General features: G+C 41.5%; 1 protein-coding gene across 1 annotated transcript in view; it reads left to right on the plus strand.

The window, feature by feature from the left end:
* Window positions 1-12,887, plus strand: part of SHROOM4 (shroom family member 4) — a 224,022-nt gene extending 211,135 nt beyond the window's left edge. The window contains exons 6-9 of the mRNA XM_012644851.1: window positions 1,796-2,602; window positions 7,156-7,336; window positions 11,382-11,651; window positions 12,618-12,887. Coding sequence (XP_012500305.1) covers window positions 1,796-2,602; window positions 7,156-7,336; window positions 11,382-11,651; window positions 12,618-12,887 — 1,528 coding nt within the window. The remainder of the gene's footprint in view (window positions 1-1,795; window positions 2,603-7,155; window positions 7,337-11,381; window positions 11,652-12,617) is intronic.
* Window positions 12,888-25,922: the final 13,035 nt, after the last annotated feature.

Here is a 25,922-nt window from a genome sequence, read left to right on the forward strand (position 1 = left end):
TAGCCGGGCATGGTGGCACATGCCTGTAGTCCCAGCTACTTGGGAGGCCAAGGCAGGAGGATCGCTTGAGCCCAGGAGTTTGAGGTTGCTGTGAGCTAGACTGACGCCACGGCACTCTAGCCCGGGCAACAGAGTGAGACTCTGTCTCAAAAAAAAAAAAAATTAAAACAATCCTTCTGAAAGAAGATCTCATCAGCTCAGTAAAATCCAGACCTAACCGGGGCCTTTTGCAGAGATGCAGAGAGAGCGTGGCCAAGGGCGGGCTGCCGCAAGCCAGGTGCAGGAGCAGCTGGCTCGGACCGGAACAGTACTTTCTGGCATAGGCCGACGCACGCTCCTCATCCTTCTCCAATATTTCTTGCTGTACTACTAAATACCTCTCTGAAACTAAATGTTTCCTTTTTGGAGCAGTATTAAGTATAGGCAGAATCCTTACTTTAACAGCGATCATCATGCTGTCCAGCTCAATATAACACAGTTCCTGTCCTGCCAACGGCCCACACTAGCATGGTTTTGTTCATGTCTGTTGGCATATATGGAGACAGCAGTAAAGGACTTTATACACACATACGCACATATATATGATTTTCTTTAAAAATTATATATACACACATATCCATAACTTGTGATCTAAAATATATTTTGGCATATAATATATGAGGTAGCTTTAAAAAGCACTGCCTCTGTAGTTATCTGAAAAAGATGTATTAAATAATCTTTCTTTATGCCTTGTTTTAGAAGATTATATATATGATGTTTTTGTAGATAGTCTGGTTTGCTTCAGGACTTTCTATTTTGTTCTGTTAATCAATAACACTCTGCTTTAATTGCAATCGTTTTATAATATGCTTAATCCCTTACTTACCAGCTCCTCATTTCTTCTGTAGCAGAATACTCATTAATATTATATCCTGTTTTTATTTAAAAAAGGCTAATTTTGAAAAAATTCTATAGTTAAACTATTCCTATTGAGAATTCCAATTGCAATTACATTAGGAGGTATTTTAAATCCAAAATAGTAGATATTTGTCAATAGTCTGCTTGGTGTTTCTTGTTACAAGTTTAAGATCATAGACAGAATGTATACATATCTAATTCATGATATAGGTTGCATGTAGAGAGACAGTAGGGGAATGGAAGTGGAGAGTGATAAAAAGGGTGTTATTTCTTATTTCTTAAAAAAATCCACAAAGCATAGATGGCAAATTATTCAACTGTACTAAGTCTGGTGGTAGGTGGAAACATGGGTATTTATTATGGCAATCTCTGTACATTTGTAAGTATTTGAAATTTTTCATAATGAAAAACAAAACAAACAAAAACAACAGATGAGGCAGGAGAATCAGGCTTATAAGCCTGAGAACACAGCACATCCACTCTGAGTGCTATAAACAGATATGAGTGGTATGTGTGTATCCAGACTTTGGAGCTAGACTGTCCAAGTTCAAATTCTAGCTCTATGACTTATTAGCTTTATGACTCCAGGCAAGTTACTTACCCTATCTATGCCTCAGTTTCCCCAGTTGTAAAATCAGGACAATAATACTAGCTACCTCCTAGGGTTATTGTGAGGATTAAGTAAGTTATGACATGGAAAGCATTTCAAACAGTGCTTGGTATTTAGCATACGCTTAGTAAGTGTTAGCTATCATTATTATTGTATTATTATTACATTTATTAATACTACACATATTACATTGTTTTATGGCTATTTTAAATTTTATATAAATTATATCATTCAAAATATGGGCCCATCTGCAACTGTTTTACTCAATCCTCATCCGCTGTTTTGCAGAGAAATGGCTCATTCTAAGGCTAGCTTTTCATGGACAACCCCCTTCCATCCTTGCCTTGAGAACCCAGTGCCGGACTTGTCAAGCTACCGAGCAATTTCTTCTCTTGATCTCCTTGGAGACTTCAAACAGGCCTTGAAAAAGACAGAGGAAACCTCAATGTATGAGGAGGAGAGCTCCCTTGCCTCCATGTCCCGCCCACTGCGTAGCCGTGCCTTCTCAGAGAGTCACATTAGCCTGGAGCCCCAGAGCACCCGGGCCTGGGGGCAGCATAGGAGGGAGCTGTTTACCAAAGGGGATGAGACCCAACCGGATACTCTCGGAGCCAGGAAAAAGGCCTTTCCTCCTCCTCGCCCTCCTCCTCCCAACTGGGAGAAGTACAGGCTCTTCCGTGCAGCCCAGCAGCAGAAGCAACAACAGCAGAAGCAGCAACAGCAGCAGCAGCAGCAGCAGCAGCAGCAGGAGAAGGAGGAGGAAGAGGAAGAAGAGGAGGAAGAAGATGAAGAGGGAGAAGAGGAGGAGCTGCCACCCCAGTATTTCAGTTCAGAAACCACTGCTTCCTGTGCCCTCAATCCTGAAGAGGTCCTGGAGCAGCCACAACCCCTGAGCCTTGGCCACCTGGAGGGCTCAAGGCAGGGTTCACAAAGCCTTCCAGCAGAGCAAGAGTCGTTTGCTCTCCATTCTAGTGATTTCCTGCCCCCAGTAAGGGGCCACTTGGGATCTCAACCTGAGCAGGCTCAGCCCCCTTGTTATTATGGCATTGGTGGGCTTTGGAGGACATCAGAGCAGGAGGCAACTGATTCCCCCAAGTAAGTACTTATGAGAGATACCGGCTCCCTTAAGAGGCAGGCAACATGAGTTTGAATTCCACCTCCACCATTTACCAACTGTGTGACCTTGGGCTGGTCAATGAAACTGCTCCCAGCCTCGGTTTTCTTACCTGGAAAATGGGCACGATAATACCTGCTCTACATGGTTGTTATGAATGTTAAAGTAATCTATATAAAAGACATAGCTCCATGCTTAGCATTTCAGATGCTCAGTAAATGGGAGTTATTGAGGTTCTTGTCCCTAAATATCATTATTAAAATGCAATATTATTTCTTAATTTGTCTTTAAGGTATGCATCAATTTCTGGCCCCTGATCCCAAAGGCATTATAACCCTGTTGCCTATACTAGGCCTTTCCTGAAAATCTGGCTCAGGCCCTTTTCTGCCATTTCTTCTGCTTATTCTCCAGAACAAGAGGCCAGCTTACAACCTAACCTGCCTCTGCTCTAGGACAAGTAGCCTGGGCTTCTAAACTCTTCTCCCGTACCCCCAGCATCAAAGGTATTTCTGGGGCTGGATGCTTCATACCTTGAAGATTCCTTACTATAGCTAGGGACATTATTTTTCTCTTCCTCTTTCTCTCTCTCCTTGTTTCCCCGCCTCTTTGCATTCACTTCAGTGGGTGATACGTGGTAGTTGATGGGGTGAGCTGTTTGGGCGGGGAAGCCAAAGCAGGAGTGTGGTCTGGCGGCAGGACTGCCAGTCTCTGCTCACTCCGCCATGCCAGTGCTCATCTGCATGCTTCACAGTGCATGGTTGTCCTTTTTGCACCAAAGCAAAAGCCTCAGGACCATCATTGCTCAGTGCTCTGGCTCTGGGCTCTGCCTGCCCTCCTGTGGAGAGCTCAGCCCCCTCTCTGCTGGGGTTAGGGGTAAGGAGACAGGTGTCTTCTAAGTGCTTTCTTTGAATCCTTTTATAGTAGGAACTTGCCTGAGACTTGTTACTGTTAAAAGTACCTTGTTACTGTGTCTTTTGTTGACAGGCAAATCTGTGACTCAGCTATATGGAGTTAGTTGAGCAGTTTTCCCACACAAGATGCCACAAGCACAGCATTTACAGGGCCTGGCTCCTGGGCACTGTGAGAATCCCTTATCAGATCCTATGTAGCTACTTCTCAAGCTGTCTGTCTAGCTGGGGAGCGTTCTTATTGTCACTAGAAAACATTTTGTGGAAAGTCACTATGATGGTTACCTATCACAGCAGGGAGAAGGGAAAGTGACCTAGCACATAGTAGGCACTTAACTAATATTTCAGAAAAAAGAACAAATGAATGAATGAGCATTTATTAAGCGTTTACTATGTGCCAGCCACCACTACGCTTTATATATCTATTATTTCATTTAATCCTACAAGAGCCCTACTGACCATTATTATCCCCATTTGACAGGTGAGAAAACTAAAGCTTAGCAAAATAAGAGACTAATTCAGAGTTGCGCAGGAAAGATTCAAAGACAGATCTGTCTCACTCCAAAACCCATGCCAGGCAGCCTCTCTGAGACAGATCTTGTTCTTCATGTAGACCAGGCTTTCATGAGGCCCTCTTCTCTTCTGTAAGGCAATGTGGACCAGAGGTAGCAGTTACAGGCCCTGGTCCTTCTTACTTTGTGTACCTCCATCCACCTTGGCATCTTAGCCAAAGAGAAGGACATCACTCTTACTAGAGATCTTGTAACTTGCTCCAGAGATTTTTTTTTTTTTTAATGGTTATGGGATGTGAGGGAAAACATTTGTTTGCACACAGCCCTGGCTTGTGGCTGCAAAAATCAATTAGAGATGCCTCTTTGAGTGATGGATATTTAAGGAACAGCATCATTCCCAATATAGCTAACATTTTTTTGCCTGCTTACAATGTGACAAGCATTGTTCTAAGCACTTTCATGTATTGATTGATTTTCACAACAAACCTATGAAATAGTTACTATTAGTCTCCATTTCTTAGATGAGAACAATGAGGCCCAGGGAGATAAAGTAACTTGATCACAAGATTAAGGTAGCCAGAATCCAGGTAGTCTGTCTCACTCTGCTTGCCACATCATCTCAGAATCTCTGGGATCCTGAAGAAGATTCTATTGTAGATCCTAGAAGAGCACAGGATACTAATCAGAAAGAAGCAGCTTTAAGATTTTAGAAGGAAGAATAGTTTTAGGGGCAAGTATATGAGGGCTATCTGGAAAGTATCCAGCCATTGTTAATATATTTTTCATAGTACATGGCTGGACACTTTCCAGACAGCCTTCGTATGTATAACATTTTGAATCTAAAATGCAGGCAAAGGCATCCTAATTTCATCCAAGTTTATCTGTAGTACTTCTATAACCTATGCACTGTTCAGTTAAAAAAAATGTTGGGATACACATAGAAGCCAGTTAGTGGAATTATCAAGTATTGGTTAAGTCCAATAACTCTGATTCAAGTATAGGTATAGCTCGCTTTGTGGATTTTATGCATTTCCCCTCAGTGCTCTGTGGAAGGAATCTGATTTTTGCTTCGATGTTCACTGTCAAATTCTGATTACATTCTCATGAATCACCTGTAACCCCTTCCCTGTTAATGGAGGGATGAGGAAAGGAACCCTAGAGCATAGTGCCTAATATGTTATACTATAATATAACACAGGGTTCTGTCTGCTGGGGAACTGAGTCTCTAATTAGCATATCCTTTTTTTTTTCTTTGTATCACTTTCTGGCTCTGAACTTTCACATGTGCCCTAAATATTTTTCTTATAGATAGGAATTCCCTAATTCCTATTCCCTAACTCATACCTTCTTATCCCCTCCAGAATATTCTGTATGCTTTGCTAACATAGATATACTCCAGCCAGAAAATTATTTACATGTAGGGTTTTAAGTGATGTCAAGTTGTCCCTGTGGCTGTATAGCATAGTGGCTAGATGCACAGGTGCAAATCACAGGTCTGCCATTTAATGGCTGATGACCTTGGGAAAGTCACTGTACCTCTTAGTGCCTCATGTTCCTTATCTGTGAAATGGTTGTCATGAGCATTCATTTTTGTATCGATAGACATACGTGTGTGTGTATCTATCTTAGGACAGTTTCTGGGACATAGTAAGCATAATGTAATGGTAGCTAGTATTATTCCTTTATCAGTATTATAAGCTTGAAAACCTACATATATTATAAAATGAATTTACCTATGATGAGGAATATTGGCGTGCCCAAGTTTCTTTTGTGTGATGAATTAGGAGACAACATAGCATGAATCAGTAAATAGCTGTGGAGCCTTTTAACCATTATTTTTGACCTTTATCTAAAAGCTGCAAATAGCTGCAAAAATGACTAATGAGTTTCTCCTATTTTCCCTTTCAAACAGCTAGAGGTTAGCAAAGGGGTAGTGACGCAGACAGGTGGAGGCGGGAGATGGCTGGGAGGAAACAAGAATATGGTGAGGGTGGGCCTCCCCCTCGAATAAACCATGGGTGGAATTATTTGCGCCTCCATCACTGAAACCTGACATTGTAGTGTTTCTCTTTACTTCCTTCCTCACACCAGACCAGAAGCTTTGATGGCAGAAGAGGCCAAACCCAAGCCAGTATGGAGCCAGAGCTACTTTTTTCCTGAGGAGAAGTTCTCTTTCATGGGCTGGGGTTCTGAGAAGCAACGCCTCAGCCCTGCAGGCTTCAGTGAACCCAAGACAACAGGGTCTGCTGCTACACTTGTCAAGCCCCTGGGTGCCACTGGTTCCACTTTTTCCCCATTTCATTCTCCAACCATGCAGGAGGCTGGGGCCACTGGGAATATGCCAGAAGTGGAGAGATGCTATCCCTTCTCAGGCCGAAGGCCTGCCCTACAGCAGGCAGTCTCAGAAGAGCTCGTGAGAGATGTGGTGGGCCATGACAAGTCCCTGGCAGGGGTGCTAACCCCAGCCTCCAACATGGTGACCACTGCTGAGGTCATGGGTGACCTCTTTGCTGTGGGAGATCTGCAGTGGAGGGGCCATTTCAAGCATGAGTGGCATCAGGAAACAAGAAAAGATGAGAGTGTCCAGGAAAGCCACAGGGTGCCTTTGTAAGCAAGCAGACCAGTTAGAGCTGGGATGGGCGTGGCCCAGGGATGGGTCTGAGGGAGGCCAACAAGCTTGGAGGACCAATAGCTAAGGTCTCAGATATTAATACTTCCCTACCACCTAGCCCCTCTTTTGGGATCCATATACTGGGGCCATGAACCAAAGGGAATCACTGATGATCAGAAGCCCAGAACTTTTGGGGCCTGCCAGTTTTTCTGAATTTTAATAGTGTGTTAATAACCAAACCAAATTATCTCTAAAGAAGTCCCCCTAGCTGCTGAAATTGGGGGCATAGAAATAGACTTCTAGGTTCTTAAAATTTGCCTTTACTTAACTTCTAGATACTCTTTATGTGGCCTGTTTACATTTGAACAGTGCCTCCTGATCCATAAATTTATACAACTCCTTGGTGAAGCAGGGTCCCATTTTTCAGATGGAGTAATTAAGAAGCAGAAAGGTCGGCAGCCTCTCAGCAGAGGTGCTCAAATGGTCATTCTCTGTTTCCGCAGACAAGAGTTTCAGCACTTCTCACCTCCTCCAGGGGCCTCAGGAATCCCTACCTCTTACTCAGCTTATTACAGTATTTCTGCGGCCAAGGCAGAGTTGCTGAACAAATTGAAAGACCAACCCGAGATGGCAGAGATTGGCCTGGGAGAGGAAGAAGTTGACCATGAACTGGCTCAAAAAAAGGTGAAGTTCTTTGATATGCACTATCTATGATTTTCAGCATTTAGCTTGAGTGTGTCTGGAGGATGACCAGCCCTCTAACACTCTCTACAACATCTTGCATTTCCTGTATCTTCAGTATGGAAATCAAACAGCCTCTCTGGGTTCCTCACAGATCCAATTCCAGTCCCTTTTTGATCCAGTCAGTCAGTCATCATCATCATCATCATCATCATCATTATCATCATCATTACTGTCTCTCTAGGCCTTAGAACAAGCCTACAAGGTAGATATTAGTATATCCCTTTTTCACCTGTTGAGGGGACTACTTCGTCCAGGAGTTGCGGACTAAAACTGGTAGATCCAGGACTTGAAGTCAAGACTGCCTGAATTTCTACTTTACTCCGTGTGCCATCTCTCTCAATTAAGCCAGCCTTGTAAGTAAGTCACTGCCTAGGGCACATCAGAGATTTTCCAGTGAGCTCTTCTAACCAACGCTAGTGTCATTGATTTTTATTCTCTGTGCAACTTTCTGGGAGAGAAAACAGACTGACTAAGGAAAATAAGGAGAAATTATAGGCTGGCAAAGTTTAGTATTTATTTGCAAAGATAGTCAATTGTCTCTTAAAAATACAAAATAGATAAATGGAGATGATGTTGTTGTTATTGTTCTAAAGCCTCCCTTTCTTCCTCTAAGTACCACTAGCTTGGTTTTTCTAATCAAATTCCTGGAATCACTTTGCCCTCCTTGTACTTACCCATTTTATTTCATAAGCAAATAAGGTTGCCATGACAACCTCAAAGGCTCAATTTACCACTTGGTGGACATCTGAACTCAATGTAAATTGCTCTTCTGCCCATATTTCTTTTTCAGAACATGACCTGTAGGAAAGCACAGGGCCATTTGCAAGAGCCATCCCTCCAATTTCCTATCTAAAGCAAAATGCCAGAGGAAGAATTGGAAACATGGTGGTGTTAAAGTTTTATTGATCTAGATGTCTGCTTCCTTGGATTCCATGTTCCCCAAGCATGGTAGGGCTGCTGTTGGCCTACTCAGGGCCTGGCCTCTACAGGAGCAAACCTAATAGAAGTCTGACCAGGAGAAGAGAGAGATGATCAGATATGGCAAAGCACAGGACAGCAGAGAGTGATTTGAAATGAATGTGGGTGGGCTAGGACAGGTTTTGTCTCTGAGGAAGAAAGGTGAGGAAGGTCACCAATTTGCAATAATCACAGAATAAACTCAGCTCTGGCTGGGTCTGTGATGACTCCACAGCTCTATTATACTTTCCCTAGGGTTGAAGTTCAAGTTATAGAGCCCAGGTGCCAAGAAACAAAGGGCTCTCTCCATTTTTATGCTTTTATTCATCCCCGGAGCCTGGAAGCCAGGGTGGGTAGGTGATTTTCCAAGTGAGTCATTTGGCCCCCAGCCATCCCTTTTCCCCCAGCATTGAGTTTTGTTTGGGAGAGCAGAGGCTGGGAATATAACTGGCAGCCTGTTGGCATCTAATTGTGTTGCCTCATTCACATCACTGATCATCCCCAATTCCCAGTGGATTTTGGAATTTTCCCCAGATGAAAACCTATTATGCTTCAGACTAAGGTCATGGTGATCTCCTGAATTTTGAACAGTTCTAAAATATGGCAACAGGTCCCAGAACCCAGAGGAGGCTCTCTTAGTCTTGGTCTCCTTGGGCATCTCTTAATAAACTACTAAAGAGGAACATATTCTGGAACACTATAAATAAGCCTGTGGTCCCAGAATGCCTGGGCTGGAGTAATAATAAAACAAGCACTGAGTTCAGTATTATGCCTGGCACTTAAGTGCTCAGTGCGTGTTTACTAATGCTATTATTATTATATTATTTTTACGAGGCACTCTAAACGAGTGAATACTTGTCTAGCTGCGAGGTTCTGACAAGAAAGGACTTGTCCCAGGCTGCGCACAGCCTTTGCAGCCAGTACCGCATTGTGGTTAAGAGCATGGACTCCAGTGCATACTTCCTACGTACAAGATACTATTCTAAACATGTAACACATATTAATTCATTTAATTGTCATAACAACTCTATGAGGTAGGTTCTATTGTTATCCTATTTTTTTGGATGTAGAAATTGAGGCACAGAGAAGTTGAGTAATTTCCTCAAGGTCACATACCACTACTTTGTGGCAGAGCTGGGGTTCAAGCCCAGGTAGTCTGGCACTGGAGTCCATGCTCTAAACCACAATGCGGTACTGGCTGCAAAGGCTGTGCGCAGCCTGGGACAAGTCCTTTCTTGTCAGAACCTCGCAGCTAGACAAGTATTCACTCGTTTAGAGTGCCTCGTAAAAATAATATAATAATAATAGCATTAGTAAACACGCACTGAGCACTTAAGTGCCAGGCATAATACTAAGTTTTATACTTCTGTGATTTCATTTAACCATCACAACAATCCTGGCTTGAGGGGGATGGCGGAGTTCTCCACTTTACAGATGAAAAAACAGAAGTTTTAGTGGAATTAGGTATCTTGTCCAAAGTCACACAGTTTGGAGGAGGTGGAATTGGAATCCAGGTGTCTCTGAATCCAAAACTCTACCACACAGCCTTCCTATGAGTGCAGTCCCAGAACTAGTTACACCCACTGGGGAGACAAATCGGAAGACACAGGCAGTACCTCCCTCAAGAAGTTTACCATCAATAGTAGGTGAGGGATCAGACTCACACACATGGAATAGAAAATGAAGAACTTCAAATTACTCTATAGTGTTCTAATTCTAAAAAACTTTAGAACTCAGAAAAGAAAGAGATCATTGAGAGAAGACTTACAGAGGAGGGCTTCCTGTCTCTGAGGGTAGGAGTGGAGCTGAGCCCTGAACAAAGAATAGGAACAGCCAAAGTGAAGAAAGAGACAAAGAGCAGATGGAACTGCATAAGCTGCTTAGGAATACAAGAATGAGTGTGGCGAACACAGAGGAGAGTGAGGAGCTAATTCCAGAAGGCTCTGAGGAGTGACATTAGAATGGCAGAGTGGGGTCAGACTGAGTGATCATAATAGCAGCCTAGCTTTTATGGAGCACTTACTCTGGACAAGCCCTTTGCAGGCATTTCTCATTGACTCCTTATTATGCCCCAATGCAGTGGGTACTGCAATTACCCCCGTTCTACAGATAGAGAAAGTGAAGCTTGCTGGGCGCGGTGGCTCACACCTGTAATCCCAGCACTCTGGGAAGCCGAGGCGGGAGGATCGCTTGAGATCAGAAGTTCGAAAGCAGCCTGAGCAAGAGTGAGACCCCTGTCTCTACTAAAAATTGGAAAAATTAGCCGGGCTCCCTGGCCCGTGCCTATAGTCCCAGCTACTTGGAGGCTGAGGAAGGAAGATCGCTTGAGCCCAGGAGTCTGAGGTTGCTGTGAGCTACGCTGACACCACGGCACTCTAGCCCAGGTGACAGAGTGAGACTCTGTCTCAAAAATATAAATAAATAAAAAATAAAAATAAATAAAAATAAAGTGAAGCTCAATAATATCAAGTCACCCAGGGTCCCACATCTAGGAAGTAGCAGAGCTAGAAGTCAGACTTGGTCTTTGTGATTCCAGAACTCACATTCTTATCCAGAAGGCCTCAGAAGCCAAGCTGCAGTGGCAAGGACCTATACAGTGTCATGAACATTAGAGGTACTTAAATGGATTGAAGGAAAATGAATGAAGTGACAGGCAAGTATTTACTTGCGGGCAAATGGTTTTCCAACGGAGACTCTCAAAAGCATTCTATCTAGCTCCTATTTATTAAACAGTCTCAGCAAGTATTTATTAAGTTGCATTTGGCAAATGAGGCTTAGCCCATGGGTACCACTTATCTAATGCCAAGAAGCTTAGTGGTAACATGGAGATCCCTACCAGACAGGGAGATAAGGTGACTACTTAGAAAACTGGAATTGCTAACGACTTGCTCAGGTTTCCTTTGTTTCCAGTGACTAGGGTAGAGCCCACCCTCTGTTAGTTGGATCCCAAAACAGAGGTTACAGGCACAAATCAGTTTCTGTTGGTCCCCATTGTCATCCTTTGTCTTCTCCTATTTAACTCCCCTAGATACAACTTATTGAAAGCATTGGCAGAAAACTTTCTGTCCTACGGGAGGCCCAGCGAGGGCTGCTAGAGGACATCAATGCCAATTCCACCCTTGGGGAGGAGGTGGAGGCCAACTTAAAAGCCATCTGCAAATCCAATGAATTTGAGAAATACCGTTTGTTTATTGGGGACCTGGACAAAGTGGTCAACCTGTTGCTGTCACTCTCTGGACGACTGGCCCGGGTGGAGAATGCTCTCAATAGCATTGATTCAGAGGCCAACCAGGAGAAGGTAGAGTTGGGGTCTCTGGGGTGTGGATGGAGGGAAAGACCATCTGTTTCTTCTCAGGGCTCCCTCTTTCAAGTTGGGCTATTATGGGAAGCAGTAAAGCATAGTGTTAAAAGAGTGCACATACTGGCCTGTAAGTGCCCTGAAATTGTGGCTCTGTACCACTTATCAGCTGTGTGACTGTGGGCAACTTAACCTCTCGCGGCTCAATCTCCTCATCTATAAAATGGGGTGAACATCCTACCTGCCTCATGGGGTTGTGAGAATTAAATTAGATAATCCGTGTTAATTACTTAAAACAGGGCTTAGAAACAGGGTAAACACTGAATCAGTGCTACCTGTTAGTAGTAGTAGTAGCAGCGGCGGCAGCAACAGCAGCAGTTTTGCCTCACTTTTTCTAGAGTTGGAGAGGGAGGTCTCATCAAGTAGTTGAGATTGGGAGGCTGTCAGTTTCAGAGGTTGGGTCACCCTGCCTACATTCCTGAACCAAAACTGCATTCCTTTTACTATACGAGTGGCTTTGAATTCAACTTTGAATCCACAGTAAGGTGCATATGCACATGCATACACACATGGATACATCCACTCACACACATCCACTTACACAGAGATACACGCCATATAGAAAGCATCGCCACAGTGATGGTTGCTCATCAGATGGAAGGGACAGGCTGGGTTTTTCAGAACCTTCCCACCCCCAAAACCAGTGGTGGTCTCCAGATTAAAGACAGCCTTACGGATGTCACATCCCTCTGTCCAGAATTGCTGTTGTGTTTATCCTCCTCTTGCTACAGGGAAGAAAGGCTTTTGCATGGAGATGGACTTTAGGAAAGGAAGTCTAGGACTACTCAATCAGCAGAATGGATAGCTGCACTGTGGCAGCATCCCTGGCGGAGTACTGATAGGCAGCACCGGTAGCTAGATGCCTGGTAATTGGGATAGCCCTTAACTGGTCCTCTGCTTCCCCAGTTGGTGCTGATAGAGAAGAAGCAGCAGCTGACAGGGCAGCTGGCAGATGCCAAGGAGCTGAAGGAGCACGTGGACCGCCGGGAGAAGTTGGTGTTTGGCATGGTCTCCCGCTACCTGCCTCAGGACCAGCTCCAAGATTACCAGCACTTTGTCAAGATGAAATCTGCTCTCATCATTGAACAGCGAGAGCTGGAGGAGAAGATCAAGCTCGGGGAAGAGCAGCTCAAATGTCTCAGGGAGAGTCTACTCCTGGGGCCCAGCAATTTCTAATTCTAGGAGCAGTCTGCCACAGCATCCCTGCCCAGCCACAGTGGGAAATGCTTTCAGTCTTCTTCCTTAGCAGTTTGTTAGCAAGTAGATAGCAATTAGCAAATCCAGACCTCTACCCTGGGCATCTCTCACTGCCCCTTCCCCTAGCAGTGGTCCCAGCCAGCTAGGAGACTCAGGGGAGGTCCCACGTTTCCACCCTTAGGAGCTGCAACAAGGTATGATAATACAGCCACACTCTCCTTCCTGCAGTTTGCAAGGGCAAGCACTTGCTGCCCACAAAACCAACAAAGTGCCTACATTCTTCTTTGTACTAGCACACCAAAGACATCAAGTACTTACCACCCACCCATACCATAATCAGCCTCTTAAAGCTCAGAAAGAAACTTCCTGTGCAGCTTCACTCTGCTCCAGGGCTTGTGGCCCAGCCATTTTCCAAAGAGATCTGGCTCTCTTGAGGGCATTCACCTAGCAGGGCATCACCCAAGCTTTGCAGTGGGAAGCACAGAAGGAGGAATTACACTTAACAGAATTCGATCAAAGGTTGGGTATCCCCAGGTCCCTCTCGGGAAGGAGCCAGCCTTAAACAAATCACCTCCAGCCCACCTTCCTCAGCAGCTAGTTGAAAGGGAAGAGGCCTACTCTCAGCCCTAGCTAGTTTGGCCTGACTCCTGTCCTAAGACTTTGGGCCTACCACCTCTTGTTTCATCTTGCCCTTTCATTGCTAGACGTTGCACAGGTGCCTACTCCGGGGCTTAACACTATGGGCCATTAATAGCTCTACTAAAGCTGGATTCTGGATATAGGTTTCATTATTGTGGGCAGGGGTTCTTATTGTCATATTTTTAATGGCCTTTTGATTTTATTTATTTTTATGTTGTGATTGTTTTTATCTTTTTTAACTAATGAGGCAAGAAGAAAGAAGTTGGAGAGGGAAAAGTTAACCCAGAATGAAAGCATTTTCTGCATATCAGCCTGAATCTACCATGGCTAGGTAAGCAAGTGCCAAGGCATTGAATTCTTCCCACCACAGCTACCAGCTTCTAAGAAAGGAGTTCTCCGCATGAACCCAGAGCCTCTCTACTATAGCCTGGTCCTGTGCTTCCCTTGAAGTCTGGGTGACTATGAGCTTAGCATTCCCAGCAGTGTTCAATTATTTCTTATTTTTTGAAACCAAAGAAATGTCCTGAAACTGAGAAAGGTTCACCCATTTCTCTACGAACTCCAGGCTATGGGAAGAGTAAAGGCGAGCTTGGGGGAGCTCTTCTAACCATCGCTTTCTCAGCCTGTGGCCCAGCTCAGGAAACCAAAACCTCATGCTAGCTGGGAGCTCCAGACAGGGCTAGCCCTCCAGAGTAAATTGTGACCCAGCAGGATCTTATGCATACAAAAAACTAAAGCCGCTGCTGCTGCTAAGGCCCTGATGCTGGTAGCTAGCTCGTATCCTGCAAAAGCCCTCAGGTGGGTGATGGTGGGAAGGAAGTCTTGGCCAAACTCTGTCCTTTTATCCAGATCAATTCCCTGTTCCTCAGTAACTAGGGCCAATCCTTGTTATCACACAGCCCAGCCAAGCCCTGACATCTCTTCTAGTTACTGCTGAGTTCCTCAGGGTCCTTGGAGGTCAACTGTAGCAGCAGGAATGCCTCATTCAACCAAAGAATTTGCCAAGGAACTTTGCTGCTGCTACAAATACTGGTCACTAGCTTCCATTTCCTCTTCATTGTATTTTAAAACAATGGGAGAATCTTGGCCAGCAGGGTGTCCTGGGGTGGGAAGGAGGGGGTATTCCTTTCTGTGGAGCCCTGGGTATGCTCTTAGTTATGCTGCCAGAACCACCGTTCAAACCTGCCCTTCTCCCCTCCAGTGGAAGATTCTTTATCTGGGAAGATTGATGGCTTATAAAGGGCTGAGCTTACCCAAGTCAAGGTTGAGGAAGTTGGGGGAGCGTTTTGAATGGAGACTACAAGGATGCTCATTTTCACATGGAGGGACAGTTTCCAAAGCTCTTAAAAATAACTGCAAAACTATATTGAGCAGTGAAGCTTGTTAGACAAAGGTAAACTGCTAAGCAGACACGCTCCTGCCATGGCAGTCTTGTGTGTGACAGTGCTGCAAAGATTCCAGTATTCCTTGAGATGCAGTGTCTCTCCCCTATCCTCAGTTCCTGCCCTCCTCTAAGGCCTGCCAAGGGTAGCAGTTTGGCAGGCAGGCCAAGGGATATGCCCAAAGACAGTTATTGGTCTTGACTTCTGCTCTCTCCTTTCAAATACTTATACAGGCCCCCATGGGTAATAGGTAAGCAGGGTGGTTGATAGAGAGGAGCTACCATCACATGTCTGCCCTAACATCCCCCCCCACCCCAAGGGCTCTGGATAATTGAGTTTCCTTGAGTCCCACAGCTGGAGACCCAGCCAGGATATAACAGTAAATGCCTGAGTGGAATCCAAGAAAATAAGACAAAAATACTGAAAATAAAGCCCTAGAAACGGAGAGATTGGAAGCAGAGGAAAGGAGAGAAGATGAAAAGATGAAAAGCCTCTTTTAAGGCCAGGTTCAGTTTCTGTTTTCCATTTAACCTCATGTGCCAAAAAGGTGCCCAGGCACACCAGACTACATCCTGGACCCCAGCCTCTGTGAAGGTGCTGCTCTGCCAGTAGCAGACCCCGGATGGAGGAAGCTAGGCACATTTCTGGTCACTTCCACCCATCTGGAGCTTGGCAACTCTTGCTGCCTTTGCCAGAGGAGTTGTTAATGCCAATAATATTTCTTTAACAGCGTATTGTATTATTCGAAAATTAGTAGATCTTTAGAGGGGGGTGGGACAGGGGGCAGTCTTTATAGATAAAGAACCAGTGTTTGTTGTACAACTGTTGGGGGTCATCTATCCCATGTGAAGGTATTATTTTTCCAAATCTTATTGTTTCTGCATTTGTGTCCTCCACCACTCCCTTCTTGGCTGACATAGATATGCCTGCCAGATTGTCATCAAGGGTCATATTTCAATAAAAGGTGCTAAGGACAAAAAAAATATCTCATGTGTTTTGACTCAGATGATAGAAGTCCCCTAATATTCTGCTGAAAAGTACTGGAAAGAAATTTGGTCACCTATCCGTAGTCCTTCATGCATAGCCATATTACTAGAGCCTTACGCACATCCCTAAACCTTTACCCTAGCCCTTAGGGATGGTATTGGTGCTATACCATTCATCATCCCCAGTAGAATAGCAAGTTCTAACATATCCTTTTTAGGGGAACAGCTTTTAGACATCTATTTCAAGAGCACCCTGAATAGGAGGCACAGAGTTTATGCCATGGGTTATTTCTGTTGGTACCATAGGATTGAGATATGGTGTTTGTCTACTTAGAAGGACCTCGGGCCACAGCTCTGCCCTTTAGTTCACTAATATATTTCTTCCTCTATGGTTAGTCAATGACAACATCACAACTAGTCTAACCCAGCATTTAGATTGCAGGAAGAGTCAACGATAGGAGTAATCTCAAGTGTAGACCTCATTAGTATAGAGTCCAGTCTGGAGTCTAGTCTGATGAGAGGTAAGCCACCTTCTAGACTTCCTCCAATCTTGAGTTCTGTCTGGCAGCATCACCTTACTTCTAGCTAATAATCTGGTCTCACACCTTCACTCTCAGCTCCCTGGAAAGCAAGGGCCTTGCTGATCAGCTCTCCAAGACAACCTCAAGGTTTAGAGCCAAATGCACTCCAGGCAAAAAGTGACGCTGAAAAACTTGATTTTTTTTCCTGATCCATACTCTGTTCGCATTCCAACTGTCCTCCTCCTACTCCAGATATCCAGTGTGGTAGAGTCAAAAGAGTTCAACTTTTGCATTAGAATGAACTTTGTTTAAATCCTGGTTCTGCCACTTATTCTATGATCTTGGATTACTTGTTCAACTTCTCAGATAACTTACTTATCACTAAAATGGGAATGATAACATCTATCTTGCAGGTTTATTATAACTCATAAATAATAAATAAAAGCCACTAGCAATCTACTGAGAAGTTGTTAGAAAGGCAGAATCTCAGGCCCCACCCCAAACCGAGTGACAGCAGTATGAAGTTTGACTAGATTCTTTTTATTGGTTTGTTTATTCCTTTTTTTGGCCTTCCTAGATGCAAATCCTATGAATTTTGACTAGATTTCCAGGAGATTCATGTACATATATTTTTTTATTTCAGAATGTTACGGGTGTACAAACATTTTGGTTACATGAATTGCTTTCGTACAGTTTGAGTCAAATTTATAAGTGTGTCCATCACCCATATAGTATGTACTGTACCCATTAGGTGTGAATTTACCTATCCCGTCCCACCTGCTTGATTTCCGTTGAATTTTACTACTATATGTGCACATGAGTGTTGATCTATAAGTTTCAGTTTAGTAGTGAGTACATACGGTTTTTGTTCTTCCATTCTTGTGATACTTCACTTAAAAGGATGGTCTCCAGTTTCATCCAGGTTGTTACAAAAGATACTAGTTCACCATTATTTTTTGTTGCTGAGTAGTACTCCATGGTATACATATACCACATTTTATTGATCCACTTGTGTATTGATGGGCACTTGGATTGTTTCCACATCTTTGCGATTATGAATTGTGCTGCTATAAACATTCAAGTACAAGTGTCTTTTTTAAATAAAATGTCTTTTTTTCCTTTGGGTAAATACCCAGCAGTGGGATTGCTGGATCAAATGGTAAGTCTACTTTTAGTTCTTTGACGTATCCCCATACTACTTTCTATAGAGGTTATACTAGTTTGCAGTCCCACTAACAGTGCAGAAGTAAGTGTTCCTTTCTCTCCACATCTGTGCCAGCACCTATTGTTTTGGGACTTTCTAATAAAAGCCATTCTCAGTGGAGTTAGGTGATATCTCATTGTGGTTTTAATTTGCATTTCTCTGATGATTAGAGACGTTGAGCATTTTTTCATATACTTCTTGGCCGTTAGTCAATCTTCTTTTGAAAAGTTTCTGTTCATGTCTTTTGTCTACTTTTTAATAGGGTTGTTTGATGTTTTGTTGCTGATTCACTTGAGTTCTTTGTAGATTCTGGTTATTAGCTCTTTATGGGATATGTAGCATGCAAATACTTTCTCCCATTCTGTAGGTTATATATTCACTTGATTGATTGTTTCCTTGACTGTGCAGAAGCTTTTTTAATTTAATCAGGTCCCATTTATTTAATTTTGTTTTGTTTTTTTCTTTTTTATTTCAGCATATTATGGGGGTACAGATGTTTAGGTTACATATATTGCCCTTGCCCCACCCGAGTCAGAGCTTCAAGCTTGTAAGAATTTATAAAGAAGACCCCAAAGTCAATCACAGCAACAACAAAAATATATAAATGGGACCTGATCAAATTAAAAAGCTTCTGCATAGCCAAGGAAACTATCATGAGAGCAAATAGACAACCTACAGAATGGGAGAAAAAAAAGGGCTGATGACTAGAATCTATATAGAACTCAGGAAAATCAGCAAGAAAAAAATCAAACAACGATTTAGTTATTTTTGTTGTTGCTGTGATTGCCTTTGGGGTCTTCTTCATAAATTCTTTGCCTAGGCCGATATTTATAACAGTTTTTATGACCTCTTCTTTTAGAATTCTCATAGTTTCATGCCTTAGGTTTAAGTCTGTTATCCATTATGAATTAATTTTTGTAAGTGGTGAGAGGTGTGGATTCTGTTTCAGTCTTCTACATGTGGCTATCCAATTTCTCCAGCACCATTTATTGAATAGGGATTCTTTTCCCCATGATATGTTTTTGTCTGCTTTGTCAAAGATCAGATGGCTATATGAGGATGGTTTGATATCTGAGTTCTCCGTTCTGCTCCATTGGTCTAGGACTCTGTTCTTGTGCCAATACCATGTTGTTTTTGTTATAATAGCCTTGTAGTATAGCTTGAAATCCGGTAAAGTGATGCCTCCCAATTTGTTCTTTTTGCTTAAGGTTGCTTTGGCTATTCAGGGTCTTTTCTGGTTCCATACAAAGCATAGAATTACTTTTTCTAGATCTGCTAAAAATGACGTTGGTACTTTAGTGGGGATTTCACTGAATCTGTAAATCACTTTGGGTAGTATAGACATTTTCACAATATTGATTCTGCTGATCCATGAGCATGATATGTTTAAAAAGAAAACTACAGACCAGTATCCCTTACGAATATAGATGCAAAAATTCTCAGTAAAATCATAGCAAACCGAATTCAGCTGCACATCAAAAAAATAATCCACCACAATCAAGTGGTCTTTATTTCAGAGATGCAAGGATGGTTCAACATACACAAATCTATAAACGTAATTCACCACATAAATGGAAGCAAAAACAAAGACCACATGATCCTCTCAATAGACGCAGAAAAAGCACTTGACAAAATTCAGCACTCTTTTATGATAAGTGCTCTTAACAAAATAGGCATAGATGGAACATACTCAATATTGTGAATGCCATATATGACAAACGCACAGCCAACATCATACTGACTAGGAAAAACTGAAAGCATTCCTGCTTAGAACTGGAACCAGATAAGGTCGCCCACTGTCACCACTTCTGTTCCACATGGTGCTGGAAGTCCTAGCCAGAGCAATCAGGTAAGAGAAGGAAATCGAGGGTATCCAAATGGGGAAAGAAGAGGTCAAAATATCGCCCTTTCTTGACAATATGATGTTATATCTAGAAAACCCCAAAGATTCTGCCAAGAGACTCTTGGAATTGATAAACAAATTCAGCAAAGTCTCAGGCTACAAAATAATTAATGTACACAAATCAGTAGCATTCCTATATACCAATAACAGTCAAGCTGAGAATCAAATCAAAAACAATGGTGGTACAGCACTTCTTGTATTATCCTAGATAGAGCTGGAACCCATTCTACTAAGTGAAGTATCACAAGAATGGAAAAACAAGCACCATATGTACTCGCCATCAAATTGGTACTAACTGATCAACACTTAAGTGCACATATAGTAATAACATTCGTCAGGTGTCGGACAGGTGGGAGGGTGGAGGAGGGGATGGGTACGTACACACCTAATGGGTGTGGTGCGCACCGTCTGGGGGATGGACACGCTTGAAGCTCTGACTCAGGTGGGGCAAGGGCAATATGCATAACCTAAACATTTGTACCCCTGTAATATGCTTAAATAAAAAAAATAAAAGGAAGATTCAATACCTTTCACAATAGCAACAAAGAATATAAAATACCTAGGAATATATTTAACCAAGGAGGTGAAAGACCTCTACAGGGAGAACTATGAAACACTGAGGAAGGAACTAGCAGAGGTTGTAAACAAATGGAAAATCATGTACATATTAAAGATTGTGAAGCACTGGCCTATCAAAAACATACTCAGTACATGGTTACCAGTTTAATATACATAATCAAATGAAAAATCTGAAAGTGATATTAAGAACAAAATTCCATTTATAATAACATGAAATAAAAAATATAAAAATTAAAAAAGAATAAAGTACTTAGGAATAAATTTAACAAAAGAAGTGTAAAACTTTTACACTGAAAACTACAAAACATTGTTGAAAGAAATTAGAGAAGATCTAAATAACTGGAAAGACACCCCATGTTCATGGATTGGAAGACTTAGTATTGTTAAGATGAAAATATACCCCAAATTGATCTACAGATTCAACCCAATCCTTATCAGAATCCCGGTGGCTTCTTTGCATAAATTGACAAGCTGATACTAAAATTCATATGGAATTTCAAGGGACCCAGAATAGCCAACCTTTAAAAAGAATAAAGTTGGAGGATTCACACATCCCAATTTCAAGACATATTGCAAAGCTACAGTAGACAAGACAGTATGGTATAGGCACAAGGACAGTCATATAAATAAATGGAATCAAATAGAGTCCAGAAATAAGCCCTCAAATTTATGGTCAGTTAATTTTCAACAAGGGTATCAAGACAATAAAATTGGGAAGGAACAGTTTTTTAACAAATGGTACTGAGACAGTTGGGTGTCTGCATGGAAAAAAATGAAGTTGGACGCCTTCCTTACACCACACACATAAATCAACTCAAAATGGATCATAGACCTAAATGTAAGGCTAAAATTATAAAATTCTTAGAAGAAAACATAATAATAAATCTTCCTGATGTTGAGTTAGATAGTGTCACACAAGCAATAAAAGAAAATATAAATAAATTGGAGTACATCAAAATTAAAACTTTGTACTAAAAATGATCGCATGAAAAGAATGAAAAGACAATACACATAATGGGAGAAAATATTTACATATCATTTATGAAATAAATAATAACAGACTTGTTTTCAGAATATATACAGAACTCTTACAACTCAATAATATTAATAAAAATAACCAATTAAAAACAGGCAATGGATGAGAATAGACATTTCTCCAAATAATATATGTGGCTTAGTCAGCTTGGGCTGCTATAACATACTACCATAGACAACCAACATTTAGTTCTCATAGTTCTTCAGGCTAGGAAATCTGGGACTAAGGTGCCAGCAGATTCAATGTCTGGTGAGGGCTCACTTTCTGGTTCGTAGATGGCTACTTTCTTGTTGTGTCCTCACATAGTAAAGAAAGAAAAGGCTCTGGTCTCCTCCTCTTCTTGTAAGGGCACTAATCTCATTATGAAGGCCCCTCTCTTGTGGCCTCATCTAAACCTAATTATCCCTCAAAGGCCCCACCTCCAAATACCATCTCATTGGGGATTAGGGCTTCAGCATATGAATTTGAGGAGGACACAGACCTTCAGCCTATAGCAATATGCAAATGGTTAGTAAGCACGCGGAAAGATGCTCAGCATTTCTATTCATTAAAGAAATGCAAATCAAGATGACCACATGAGACACTACCTCACACCCACTAGAGTGGCTATATCAAAAAAGACAGACAATAACAAGTGTTGAGGAGATGGAGAAACTGGAGAACTCATACATTGCTGATGGGGACGTAGATTGATGCAGCCACATTGAAAAACAGCTTGGCAATTTCTCAAAATGTTAAATATAGAGTTTCCATGTGACTTAGAAATTCCACTCCTCTGTATATACCCAGGAGAATTGAAAACAGGTTTCTAAACAAAAACATGAACATGAATGTTCAAAGCAGCATTATTCATAATAGCCAAAATGTATAAACAATCCAAATGTCCATCAACTGAAGAATGGATAAACGAACTTTGATATATCTATACAGTGGATAGATATTTAGCCATAAAAATGGGTAAAGCACTGATACATACAACATGGATGAACCTTGAAAATATGCTAAGTGAAAGGAGACAATCATAAAAGACCATATATTATGTGATTTTATTTATACGAAATGTCCCAAATAGGCAAATCTAAAGACAGAAAGGAGATTAGTGTTTACCAAGGCTGGGGGCTGAGAGAAATGGGGAGCTAATGGGCATGGGGTTCCTTTTGGGGGTGATGAAAATATTCTAAAATTAGATTGTCATCATGGTTGCCCAACCTTATGAATGTACAAAAAACCACTGAATTATATGCTTTAAATAGGTGAGCTAAATGGTATGTGAATTATTTGTCAATAATTTTTTAAAAGCTAATGCTTATTTATATCAGTCTCATTCCTATTGATAAAAATCTGAATTGATGGTTAGCATGTAGTTCATTCTTGAGCCCAAAGGGTACAATATTCACAGCATTTGAATTTGGGTAGTGACCTTGGCATTACATCCCTCCCCTTGAAGACCTGGCAGACCCAGCAGCACAAGGAGAAAAGTAGTCTCGACCATGTGTCATGGCTTCAGTGAAAATAGTAGGGATGGGAGGGATTTCTATTGGGGAGGAGGGGCAATCTTTCTAGGCAGGTAGTATGGTAGAGTGGTTAAGAACTTCAGCACATTAGGCAAATAAACCAGGTTTTAAATCCTGACTTCACCAACTTACTATGTCACCTTAGTAAGTTACCTGACCCCTCTCAACCTCAATTCCTTCATCTGTAAAAGGGGGCTAATAAAAGCACCACTTCAAACTGTTATTATGAAGATTAAATGAGATAAATCCATGTGAAGCATTTAAACAATGCCTGCCACATAGTTAGTATTCAATAAATATTAGCTTCTAGGTTTATTATTTTTATTGAGGTGAGACTGAAGTAAAACAATATAAGCAAAAGTAAAGCACCCACAACTTTGGAGTCAGACATCTCTGTTAATGTGACCTGGGAAGTCACTTCATTTATTGAGCCTTAGCTCCTATGTAATAATGAAGATAATTGTCCTCTTATGGAGGCAGTTTTGAGTCTGGACACTGGAACCCACATCACCTAGGTTTTCCTACTGGCTCCATCACTTGCAAGTCGTGTGACCATGAGCTTGTTTAACTTTCCTGTACCTGGGAAAGTTTCCTCTACTGCCAAATGGTGGTAACAAATATACTTCCTTGGGTTGGTTTGAAGAATTATTGAGTTAATCCATGTAAAGTACTTAGGACAGTGCCTAACATAGAGTAAGTTCTCAATGAAGGTTAACTATTATTATAAAGCTAACATAGGAATCAAATGAGATCTTTGGCTGTTCATATGGTAGGTCCTCAGTAGAAGATGGCTCCCTTCCTCACCCACCCTTGCTCTGTGCACCAGGTCAAGATTTCTTTGGACTTGCAGATAAAATGTTTCAGACTAAGGACTTCCCCATATTAAGTAGAATTTTCTGGCAGGCTCAATACTACCATCTGATGAGAACAATGTAATCTATTATCTGCCTGCAAGATGACTGCCTATGCTTCCAAGAAAATGCCCCATTCTGAGCAGTAGGGAAAAACTACTTTGCATGTGGACTATATAAGTTCCAATCTGAGGATGGTTTAGGGAAATCCTCTACTCCTCCTCAAACCTATCTTTAGATTTGGAGTCAAATGTTACTGAGTTCCCTACCCTGGTTAGGGTACACTTTCATGTATCTTTGATTTCACTATTTTTCTATCTAAACATACATTTTTTTATTAAACAAAAATCCTCATTAATGTTTACAATGTTTTAAACACTTGAATTTATTAAAAAGAAATTCAGAATTGTGGTAGCATTTTTGCTGTTTGTAGATTAAACAGAAGGATGTAAGTGTATTATACCATTCATTCATTTATTCAACTAATGTGCCAAGTATTATTTTGTGCTCCAGGGATTCAGAAGTGGACAAGATAGACAAGGTCCCCACTCTCGTGGAGCTTCTATCCTAACAAAAGTGATAGATAAGTATAAATATACAATTATATAATACTTTATATGTAAAAATACCCATGCATACTTTTTACCCTGGTACAGCAATGCAAAATAGATTCTTCCTTGATTTCCACAGGTATTAGCAATAGGTTAAACTCATGAATCTCTTTGCTACTGCAATAACTAAAATATTTTTACATTAAATTTTCTCCAGAGAATAATGTTGCAATGAACATGGGAGTGCAGATATCTCTTCAAGATACTGATTTCATTTCCTCTGGGTATGTACCCAGAAGAAGGATCTATGTGTCATATGGTAGTCCTGTTTTTAATTTTTTGAGGAACCTCCATACTGTTTTCCAAAATGGCAGTACTAATATACATTCCCACTAACAGTGTACAAGGGTTCCCTTTTCTACACACTCTCACCAACATTTATTTCTTGTCATTTTGATAATAGCCTCCTATTCGCAACAATAAGGATGAAACTGGAGGACATTATGCTGAGTGCAGTAAGCCAGAAACAGAAAGAAAAATGCTGCATAATTTCACTTATATGTGGAATCTAAAAAAGTCAAATAGACAGAGGTGGGGAGATGGGAGAATTAGGGAGATGTTGGTCAAAGGATAACAAAGTTGTAACTATGCTGAATGAATAAATTTAGAGATCTATTAGACAGCATGAGGTCTATACTTAATAATGCTGTATTGTATACTGGAAATTTGCTAAGAGAGTAGATTTCAGGTGCTCTCACCACAAAAAAAAAAGGTAGAACTATGTGAGGAAATGGATGTTTAATTTGCATGACTATAGTAATCATTTCTCTGTGAATATGTGTATCAAAACATCCATCGTGTTGTACACCTTAAATACATGCGCTAAAAAATTTTCACCAGAGATATTCTTTATTTTCTCACTAATGGAATTTGTAATGAGATTTTTAAAAACTGTCTAGTAAAAGGATAACAAACTATCACTGAAAAAGTTGGATTTGAAGACAATTTAGACAGAAAGGTTGCATTCCACTATTGATAAAGAAAACCAACTTATATCACATGGAAATCTTGCCTATTCTGTGCATTGAAATATAGGCAAGGGCTAAAGCCTTCTGGCAAAAGTTCCTTTCCTACTGGGCAATGTAAACCTTAAGAGACAACATTCTGTTCGTAAATTGCTTAAGTTTCTTCAATATGACCCTTCATCCTGGAGTTGCTGCTGTTAACTGGGTAAAATAACATGGCTTTGAATTCCCATTTTCCTCCCAGCTGCTTATTTTCTATCTGAAAAGGATAATGAATGTAACTCACCTCCTTGGGTGCTGAGTTGATTATATTTTTTGCAGAGGAAAAATCTGGAAAAAGGCCACAAGTGAAAAATGTTTCCAAACTGAAAATACATTAGGTTAAATGTAAATAAGTCAAAGTGCTGGGGGAAAAAATAATGATTTGTACCCTGATTTCTCCTCATTTTTCAGTTTGATAAAGGTGAAATAGCAGACCAAACTCATTAGTAGATGCAACAAATGATAACTTCTCCCATATAAGTACTAACCAGGCCCGACCCTGCTTAGCTTCCAAGATCAGACAAGATCGGGCATGTTCTAGGTGGTATGGCCATAGACAGAACAAATGATAACTTCTAATTAAGATAATGGAAAGACAAGCACCACATGTACTCACCATCAAATTGGTATTAACTGATCAACACATAAGTGCACATATAAGAATAACATCTATTGGATGTTGGGCGGGGGGGGGGAGGAGGGAGGAGGGGACGGGTATGTGCATACACAAAGAGTGCAATGCGCACCACCCGAAGGATGGACATATTTGAAACTCGGACTT

Source organism: Propithecus coquereli, unplaced genomic scaffold, assembly GCF_000956105.1.
Source record: "Propithecus coquereli isolate 6110/MARCELLA unplaced genomic scaffold, Pcoq_1.0 Scaffold221, whole genome shotgun sequence".
In the NCBI taxonomy this organism is placed as follows: Eukaryota; Metazoa; Chordata; class Mammalia; order Primates; family Indriidae; genus Propithecus; species Propithecus coquereli.